At 42.2% G+C, this 10,555-nt stretch overlaps 1 protein-coding gene across 1 annotated transcript; it reads left to right on the top strand.

Annotated features, from left to right (window-relative positions):
* Positions 1 to 207: 207 nt before the first annotated feature.
* Positions 208 to 7,708, top strand: LOC118430498 (beta-1,4 N-acetylgalactosaminyltransferase 1-like; the record flags this gene model as incomplete). The annotated part of the gene is given in 4 exon segments (XM_035841407.1): positions 208 to 540; positions 3,641 to 3,775; positions 6,559 to 6,665; positions 7,668 to 7,708. Coding segments are annotated over 4 exon segments (501 nt in total), but the record flags the coding sequence as incomplete, so codon positions are not given.
* Positions 7,709 to 10,555: the final 2,847 nt, after the last annotated feature.

Raw genomic sequence — 10,555 nt, 5'->3', positions numbered from 1 at the left:
ATTTTGCTGATTTCTCGGAGGGATTTTAGGAGTTGTAATATAACATATTGATCACATGAAACATGCGAAAATGTCCGTCAACACGAAAGAATGTTCAAGATGTTGTGTATGGTATGTGCTTCTCTAAACAACAGTGCTGAGTTAGCGGTCAAGGTGCAAACTTCATTTAGAGTCAGAGTACAGAACCTCGCGGAATTTATACCAAGATTGAGAGCTATCAAATGACTTTGACTTAATTATAGATGTCACTAGAAATATTGTGTTTATAATTTGCTGATTTCTCTGAGGGATTTTAGGAGTAGTAATATAACATATTGATCACATGATAGATGCGAAAACGTCCGTCAACACAATAGAAGAGCCCATGTTCAAGATGGCGGCGTCCCGTACATTTGTGTTTGGTGCGGCCTTCGCTATGTGTGTTCTTGTGGCAACGTTGACTGGTATCGTCAGCTACACCTATGTAAGGAAGACGGTGGAATTGAAAACACCTTACAGCAAACCTACGATACATCTTTTGCAGACACAGCCCATTCAACAGTAAGTACCCGTCTGCTGTCATGCCGTTTTCTATGAACAAGCGGCGGCAGCAAATTTCGTATAGTGGGCGAACTTTTGCTGCACATGGAACACCGGAGTTGCGACAATCCTGGGTTGGTCCGGGGGCATGCAAGTTGAAATCTTGACCCTCTAAAACGCTGTTTCTTTTATTTTGAGGGGCACATTTTGCCGCCAGACTAAGCAAGGTTGAATAGCAATTATATTACAAAGACACATATTGAGGGTTATATCCAAAAAAATATTTTCACGATTTCCAGGTTGGTCTGGGGAAATTTTGAAATCTGGTCCTCTGAATCGCCATTTTCTGCATTTTGAGGGACAGTTTTTGCTGGCAGACTATGCTAAATTCAATTCCATTTATGTTTAAAAAAAATGTGTTTGAGGGCGACGACCCACGCTCCTACATATTTTCACGATGTCGTTGTCGCCGGAGGCCCAAGCCGTCACTAGGGAGGTCCGAAGAAAATGTTGAAATCTTGACCCCCTGAAACGTCATTTTCTGCATTGAGAAACATCTACTTGTAAACTAAGCTAATTTCGATAATGAAATTTCTATTAGTTCAAACGGTTTTTAGAGCGACCGTCTCGCAACATATTTTCACCATATCCAGCGCCAAAGGCGAGAGCCGTTACAAGTTTTATATGTTTGTTTCTGTCACAGCCTGGTAGGGAATTTCAAACTGGACGTATTTATCGCGACTTATTATTACTTCCTGGTCTGTCACAATTCTCGCGGTGTGCACGAACAGCAGGGGAGTTCGCATTGCTTGTTTCCGCCCACAGAAAAATTAGAACAATCTATAAAGCATATAGAGTTTTTATGAAAAATTTCAAGCAACATATCTTTTATAGAAATCTTCCGACTGACAATTTGACATTAAATAGCAGCCAGACAGGGCACATCCCCCCCCCCCCCTTTGGGGTCCTTGTCAAAGCTGTAAATTTCAAGCCATATATTCAGCACAAGGCCACGTTGATTTGATTATATGGATGGCATCCTCTTGTAACTCCAAAACTGATGCCTGCGTGCGAAGAAATGTAAAGTTTGGCCAAAAATAAAAGTTGCCTTCGTTATACCCCTGTCACATTTGACGAAAATCGATCGGACGACGATTCCGCGGCAATCGCCCGAGCCTCGCTTATAATAATAACTTCACAACAATTATACAAGGCACAAAGTATGGCTTATATGTGACAGTGGCGGTTTTCTGGTGAAAAATACGCGCAACCCTCTGTCAATATATGTTACAGAGTTATTATGAAATCTATGTGGTCAAGATGACTGAATGCAAAATAATATGCTACTGTATACCAGACAATAGATTCTTCATTTTAGTGATTTCATGCCTTATCCTTTAATCTTGGAATTTACACTGGCATTTTATGATATGAGTATACGTTACCCGATATTTTTGTGTAATCTACGGCATGTATTTGTTCATTTTACTGCTGCTTTTTACGATATACTGCCTGATTCAAACCTTTTTCTTTGGAAGCGGCCGAAAATTAATGCGCGCGCGGATACCATTCATATCAATTGGTTTATTCATACATATACATATACATATACATACATACATGGACATACTAAAACAACGTTGCAGCCTGTTATACCTTGCAGTACAACTGGCTGAATTAAGTTAGTTTTAGCATGGCCTTGTCGTGCGCTTTTTGTAGTCGGTGGACTGTAGTGCCTGTAACGTGCCATGAATGTATGAATTCAGAGTACAGGTAGAATAACACGTAAAAGAACAACAGCAACACGGGAAGCACGTAACCCCGGTAACCTTAGGGGGGCATGGCATTTCAGGCGTCCACTTAACCGTTTCCTCGCATTGCTCTCAATGTTTACCCACATGTTTAGAAGCCAACAGACCATTTAGCGTAGCGGCCATAGGTAAAAGAGTACAATAGTGTACTTAAAGTTCAAAGCTCAAGCTAAAGTTGCCATGCATCATCGCATCTCCGTTTTAAAGCCACTGGGTTACACATATGTAAGTCACTACAGCAGGGGGCCAGTCCACCGAAAGTGAAGTGTGTTTAGCTTCCGTAGTCTTCCTCTTTGCAGAGAAAGAAGTATGTAACATTTTTAAGAGTCTTCCATATGATCCGGCTACAACATCCAGTCTTCCTTCGTGGTCTTCCATTCCAAGTATTGTCTGAACTGCACGTTTCTTAACTTCCGAGATCGAGGGATCGGGTGTACCAACGCGCCACGGCAGGATGATTTCAAAGCGAGAGTAAAAGGTGACACTGGCTGATAACAGTCAGAAGTAGCACCCCTGAACCTGCCTTCATCCTTAAACCGATTTAGCAGGAATTAAACAGAATCAGCCGGAATGAATAATTTGCAAAACTCGTACCACTCTCGTAGTATAGTACAGACTAAGGAACATACAAAGAATCTTTATTCAGACAGCATTCCGGCTCATTTCGATTCTCGTGTGAAGGAGTTTTTAAGCCCTTTACTTACAATTTTAGTTACAAATGAAGACCTGAGTTCGGCTGACGTGTCGGCGAGCTCAAAATGGGCATTTTCGGCCAAAGTACGGTCGACGTCCTGGCGGTTACAAGGGCTTCGAGCGGTTTTTAGCAGTTCGTCCGTTTGTAATTTAGGCCTCCGTTTGATGTCAGCTGTGCATCAAAAAGACAGAAAAGACAATTACTAAGATTTTAAGCGAAAAAATACGGCCGACGCTCAGACAATTTTGAAATTCGGCGAGCTCCAGCCGGTGTTTAACTAAAATTCAAAAGCAGGTATTGAGGCACCTTTACGCAAGACGAAAATCACGCTGCGCTCTCACTGCGATCGGAAACGTATGTGTGCATCGTTTGGTTTCAGTCTGAGTTTGGTTTATTTGAAGTCGCAGAGAGAACGTGGCCAGAGCGTCGTCTTGGTAGAAATGGGGCCAAAAATCAGATCATCTCAAATGTGTTTGCTGTTTGGTTTGTTAGTTAGGGCACTTAGTTGTACACAGAACAAAATTTTTAGCCGAAAATAAATCCGTATAAAATGTAACCGTCAACGCCTAGTGCTTGAGAGCTACACTTTTTAAACCACTGTCTTTACTTCCTGCAGACTGAATGACCAGGTCGCAGATAGCCGGTGCAACTGCTCTAAAAGGGCTCTAGTCTTCGCCAACGCTATTCCGAAAGACGAAAAGGAGGAGGTGCTACAGAGGAAGAAACAAGAACTACACAAGTACAGACTGAGGTAAGCATGTCGAAAGAACGTATATTGGAATTTGAACATTAATGTCTTTTACTCACAAATAGGATCTATGAGCAACCAACAACTTACAAGCAGGTCATCAGAATGTAATAGTTACACAACTTGCAGTTTTGAGTCAGTTTTAATTCTGAAAGCTTAACTTAAATCGTTCTGTATCTGTATCTGTATCTGTATCTGTATCTGTATCTGTATCTATATAGCCGGTATAACCGACGTTCGGCGTAACATACCAGCTTCGCAGGCACGCGGCGCGGCTGCAGCTGATTATATTACACCAAACGGCCCATCACACCTAGCTTTTGCACATCTATCTGCAAGCGTTCTTTGATTAAAACTACCCAGAGAAGATGCCTCTATTGTACTTGGCGATAACAAATTCCACTCTACGATAGTTCTGGGAAAGTACGAATTTTGAACACATCAATCCTAGGTTTCTTGTTCTTTTTGAGCTGGTATTAGATACTTATCAGTTGGTACGTCCACCACTTTAATGGTCATTTTGTACATCATGGAAAGTTTGGACATTTTCCTTCTGTCTTCAAGTGACATCCACTGCAAATCTGTTTTCATTTTGGTAACACTAGAATCCCTGTTGTAGTTGTTTGTACAGAATCGGGCAGCTTGGTTCTGTACCCTTTCCAGTTTATCGTTGGCCTCCTTAAAAGCATTATCAGTCACTGATGGGAGCTTACACTGGTAAAAGAATACAGAAATAAACGAATGAATAACAACCGACGATTCAGTGACCGTCTATCAGTTTTCAGAGCAATTCTGATTAGTGCAATAGAATTTATCGCAGATAGAACACCCGCAAAGAATGCCGAGATAGATTGCGTTTAACCCATGTTTATATTGAAGAGCGCTGTGTAGCACTGTGTTGTTGTGCGTTTGTTGGTGTAGGCAGGTACTAACATCTGTTCTAAATAACATTCTAGAGCGGTGACCTAAGAATAAAGATCACTTAAAGTTTTTTGTTCAAATGTTTGTTTAAGTTTTGCTGTGTCTACTGCTATACTGTTAAGATGGACACTTCTAGTCTTGAAAGTATGTTAACTACACTGTTCTCTACTGTGTGTTGTGTACTATGTATATGTAGTTATGTATGTTGATATATTGATTAGCACCTTAATAATGTAATCTACATCATTGTTATATTCTATTTGACCCTTACGTTGTCCCTGCTGGCCGATTTGATCTTTCATGAATAAATAGAAGTTCTAACAAACAAACAAACAGACAAACAAAGAAACAAAATGTCCCATCGATGCGCAATTTGGTGGCGATGTTGAATTTCGGCGAACTCTGACCGATCTACAAATCCATCTGGCGTTCACGTGAATTGTAAAGCCAACGAACTAACGAACTAGAATGCAAGTTAACCTCCCGCTCATAAAACATAAACACTTCAATAGCATTGCACTAAACACATGCATAAATATATATACAGGGCATGGAAATAAGACTTTTTGATACAGTGGGGGCGGACAAGTGGGGGCAGTCGCCCCCACAAAAATAGGTGTGGGGGGCATGGTTCTTTAAAAGCCAGAGGTTAGGCTCCGGGTTTTTTTTTAACGTTTTTTTTAGTCGTTTTTATCGGGCTTTCTATTAATCTTTTGTTCTTGTATATCTTGCTGTGTCAAAACCTTTTTTGCTGGCGTACTTCAAGAAATATGACAAAATAGAAAGCCGATACAAACGACTCAACAAAACGTTTAAAAACAGCCCGGGAGCCTAACCTCTGCTTGAAGAGTAGGGGCATGGCCCCCCCAAAAAAATCAAGCCGAAACCCATGTGTATTTTTTCACCAATAGAAATTTCATCAACCTACTAGTAGCTAGTCCACCAGCAAAATTTGCCCCACAAAATGCAGGAAATGGTATTTCAAGGGATCCAGATTTTAAATTTTCCCAAACCTCCCTTGCGACGGCTCGCGCCTTAAGCGCTGGACATGGTGAAAATGTATTGGGGAGCGTCGGCGTTGACACGGACCAAGCATCCCCCTTCCTGTTCTTTGTTCTATTCCTGTTAAAAGGCATATCCCTCTTACCATGTCTTTTACCGAGAATAGAACAAAGAACAGGAAGGGGAATGCTTGGTCCGTGTCATCGTGTAGGCTTATGAGAATTAGTGAAAGGGTCCGTCGTCACGGTAGGCTGTCTGTGATGTCACGCAAATGTTGCTCCCGACTTCGAAGAACGGATATACAATAGTAGACTGACAGCCAATGTAGATTGATTGTACAAATTTACTATTGATATTTTGGCATGAACCCCACCTATTGTTAGACTACTCCATGTTTGATCATAGTGTAATAACAGACTGTACATATTCCTTAAGGTTTCCCAGTATTTTGACAAATGTACTACATGTATTTGTCTTTCCTGACTGTTTCACTGCCCGTGTACTGCATGTTAAGTTACACATGTAATTCGTCCAGACACACCAGTATATGTTATCCCTCCATGTGCAATAGTACTCGACTGTACAAACACTAGTCTTAGTGGTTGACAAATGTACCATTGTTGTTGTTGTTTTTAATAAAAAAAATGTTGCTCCCGACATGAACTCCACTTCGACCCTCCACATGCTCACAAATCTATCACCAATATTTCCCCCCACAAAAGAAATTTGCTGCCGCCGCCTTTGCGATATTATACATAGCGTCCGTCTTCTTTGTCTCGACTAGTGGAATAGTCCCTCTTCATTGAGCCAAACTGGTTGGAGATCACTATGCGTACGCGTTCCGTTTCTATTCCGTACTTTAGAACGGAGTCCGCAGCGGACACGTTGCTGTTTGCCAATGGCTCTGTGCCCCTCAGCTACCCAACCCAGGGTGTGACCGTGGTTCCTGAGGGTGTGATAGAGATACCAGGTATGACACATTACCAGGTTAGTTTGTACACCTGCACATATTTTGCAGACGTGAGGTTACTGTCTACATCTACTTGTCACGTCACAGACAAGAAGTTAAATTTTATATGGTAACGGATACCCATGATACACTACGGTCAGTCATCACCTGTTTACCCCCCTCCCCCTCTTTCACACCCTCCCTTTCTCCCTCTTTCTCTCTCCCCTCTCTTTCCCTCTCTCTCTCTCTCTCTCTCTCTCTTGTAACTCCTGTAATACCTTTTTATATGACAACCAAAAAGAAACAGGTACATTGAAACTATAAGGACTATGGTATGGCTGTTCTCTCTCTCTCTCTCTCTCAACATGTTGGTAGCTACTCTCAGGGGCTTCACTAGCTGTAGATATTTACCAACGTAACTGAAGCCTTTATCTATGATGGATACAAAAAAGTAAGGAAGGTAAATATCAACATGAAAAATGCAGCAAAATCCAAACGCAAAAACGTTACAAATCTACAAACATGTTTGTTACATGTAGAAGAAAAATTTTCCTGTCAATTTTTTTTTATTCCTTCCTTCTGTCCTGTACGTTACATGTAATTTTTGTTTGCTGCACAGTTCAGTGTCATAGTGTTTATAGATTTTCTGACAGTACTACGTTTCCTGTCCGATTTAAAGAATTGATCCCCAAAAGCTGAACCCATTAATCTCCAAGCAGATCCTACGGTAGTTTAAGATCGTATTAGAGCTGACAGAGTACTAGTAGTGAAGCCGGCCTTGGAGTGTGTTTTTACTACCGTGGCTGTTTAGGTACACTTTTGCCAGTTGTACTCCTTAGCCAGCTTTGATACTATCTTATGCCACTTGTAAATCTGCCTGAAAATCAGAACCCGTCCCAAATCATTCCTGGCCCTAGTCTTTCTTTTTTACCAGTAGCCCAGTAGCCGCCAATAATGTGTGCACTTCATTACATTATTTGTAAAAATCAGTCACATTTATTACTCATATCGTTATGTCTGTAGGTCTGAACGTAGCGGGCAACGCAGAGAATGACGAATACCAGGTAATGCCTAGGTTACACATAGCCGACTTTGGCTCCCGAACACTAGCCGACTCTTAGCCGACCCAAGTCGGCAGTAGTTCGGGAGTAGTCTGACCAGTTTAGGCCACGCCTATTTCTTTAGCGCCGAACATGTCCCGAACATCTCCCGACCAGTAAAAGACTTACTCTCGACTGTGTCCCAAATGCTAACTAACCTATCACCAACCATCCCGACCTCTAGCCCAGACTGCCGAATCACTCCTGACTGATCCCCAACCGATTGCTAATCCTCTCCCGACTTGAAATAGACATAATCAGCGATTTTCAAAAGAGTGCTCATTTTCGTTTTTAATCAAGATTATCCTTTCTTCTATTTTGTAAGCATCACCAAGAGATCAAATTTGGATCACATATAGCTCCAGTGCGGCATTTATGGTTCTTTTTGTTTTTGGCTGGATGTCGGTCGTGTGAAGTTCGGGGGTGATTCGTCTACGTCCTGGCAATAGTCTTTTTGCTTGGAAATGAGTTAGCAGAGATTTGTCTACGGTCTTGGGATGAATCATTGGTAAGTTGGAAACGAGCTGGGAGTAAACCAGCAATGTTTATGGCGTGGTTAAGGTTTAATTTGACTGCCGACTTACTCCCGGACACCAACCGAACACTAGCCGACGGTGCCGAACACCAGCCGATCACCAACCGACTCATTCCAGAGTTGCCGTTCAGAGCCGAATGTTTTGAACATTTCAAAACATTCGGATGGAGCAGCCGAACACCAGCCGACTCAGCCGAACGCCAGCCGAACGCCAGCCGACTCAGCCGAACGCCAGCCGACTACAGCCGACTAGCTCCCGAATCACTCCTAAACCATAGTCGGGAGAGAGTCGGGATCCAAATTCGGCTATGTGTAACCTAGGCATAACGTAACCATCCTTTACAAAAGAATGGGTACAAAAGAAAGCAATTTCCAAGTTCGTAATTCATGCCCGTAGGTAGCCTGGGTACCATTCTCCGCGGTCGGCTTTGGGGAGCTTTACCCGGCACCGACCTGCTTCTGTCAGCCTGTCTGATTAGCTGCCCTTTGAGATTTCGCCGATAGAGCTTGTAGCCGGCCTTTTGACTAAATTAATCTAACCCCGTAAGAACTCCCCCGGCCTGTACCAATTAACTGTACGGGCGGTCACCCCTACACCGCCGAGCGCCTCGATGGTATGGTTCCCAGGCTAGCCCGTAGGCGAATTGCAAGAACATGGTAGAAACAAGATAGGGGATATGCCTGTAACAATGAACTGTGATAAACATTATTGTACAAAAAGATTACTCAAATACTAGTGTTGACGATATCTAGATAGGTTGGGTCTGACTTCTTTTTTTGGAAGCAGAAGAAGACAAATTATATTTTTTATTAACCCTATTCAAACTGGTAAGTTAAGTATGATATCTCCATGTATCTAGGTCTGTTTAAGATTTGCTATAGTCTGTAAGTTGCCTCGGTCAATATTTAACTTCTGACTAAGCGGCAGCTTCAAAGTTCGTACGTGGTCAAATTGTTCATAAATCGATTTAAAAACGGTTTGACCTCAGGTAACTGTCGGCTGAGTGCCAAGCAACCGATACTGTAAGATTCCCCTGCATCAAACCATAATACTCAATCAACATAAAACTATCAATTTTCCTCAAATGTTCACCAACTAAGCTTATTGCACAGCATACGCAGTAAACGATTGCAAACATAAACTTTACACCCTTTCTAATGAATAAAAAGAAACAATATGTAACATTTTAGGTCATTTATTTTTCTTGGTCCTACACTGTAAAAAAATAGTATCAAAACGAACTATTTTAAGATAAAATGTTTTTGAATCAATTAGTGTTATGGCACTTAAGACTAACTCAACCTTTGCGGTTCGACTTCTAGCTTTTACTGAGACAGTGGAAGACGAGGGATCCCACTCTTGTCAAGAGCCAAAGACTCAAGTTTCTATTGTTTGTGTAAGCCTAAAGCTATATATATATATATAAGGGCACAACCCACCGTACGTGCAATTTGTCCGTACGTTTTTTTGGAGGCCACGTCCGCCATGTAATTCTGAAGACGTTCAGGCTGTGCAGGGGGTGAATCCGCGAAATTTTGCCTACACTTTAAGTTCTACAGCGTGTCTGCGTGCTCCAAAATCCGTCGTACGGAGGCGGTACTTACCACTTATAGCCTGACGAAAATCGCGCCCCTAGCGGCCGGCCATACAATTGCCGTCTCGAAGGGGTAATTAACTGCAGCCAGCGAGAGCTTGTGTAAACACAGGCTACTACCACTTACGGATCCCCAAAATATTGCCCACGTTTTGGCACGTAGACAGCACGTACTTGCATGTACGGCGGGTTGTGCCCTTAGCTTAAGTCAGTAAGTTTAATGATTTTTTCGGTATCAGGACAGTTCGGCACATGGACACTTCGGCCCGGACATTTCGGCCCAAAGTCCAGGGCACTTCGGCCCCAGGCAGAGGACACTTCGGCCCAGGCTCAGAGGACACTTCGGCCTGCTAGTTCTTATGTGCGTGAGCATGCTATGCAATGTACAAATTAATCGAAAAGGTATGTTAAACGCAACGATAAAACAAATTGAGCATTAAGTCTTGAAACAAATAAATAAGTCTTGAAACATAGCAAACACACTAAAGGCCCCCTCTCACTTGACGTGCGGCACGCTTGCGGCATTGCTGCGTTCGTTCACTGCGTCACTGTTTTGTTATTTTCTTCGATTTTTTATGATTCAGATATTGCGCAATACGTAAAAGTATAACATAAAAGACGACAAAATATACAACAAGTAAGAAAATTCGTTCTTTATCTCTGAAATTCGTGAGCATCTCC

The sequence above is a fragment of the Branchiostoma floridae genome, chromosome 14 (assembly GCF_000003815.2).
Source record: "Branchiostoma floridae strain S238N-H82 chromosome 14, Bfl_VNyyK, whole genome shotgun sequence".
Classification (NCBI taxonomy): Eukaryota; Metazoa; Chordata; class Leptocardii; order Amphioxiformes; family Branchiostomatidae; genus Branchiostoma; species Branchiostoma floridae.
The sequence above is the reverse complement of the archived record's forward strand: the minus strand, read 5'-3'. Positions and strand labels throughout refer to the sequence as shown.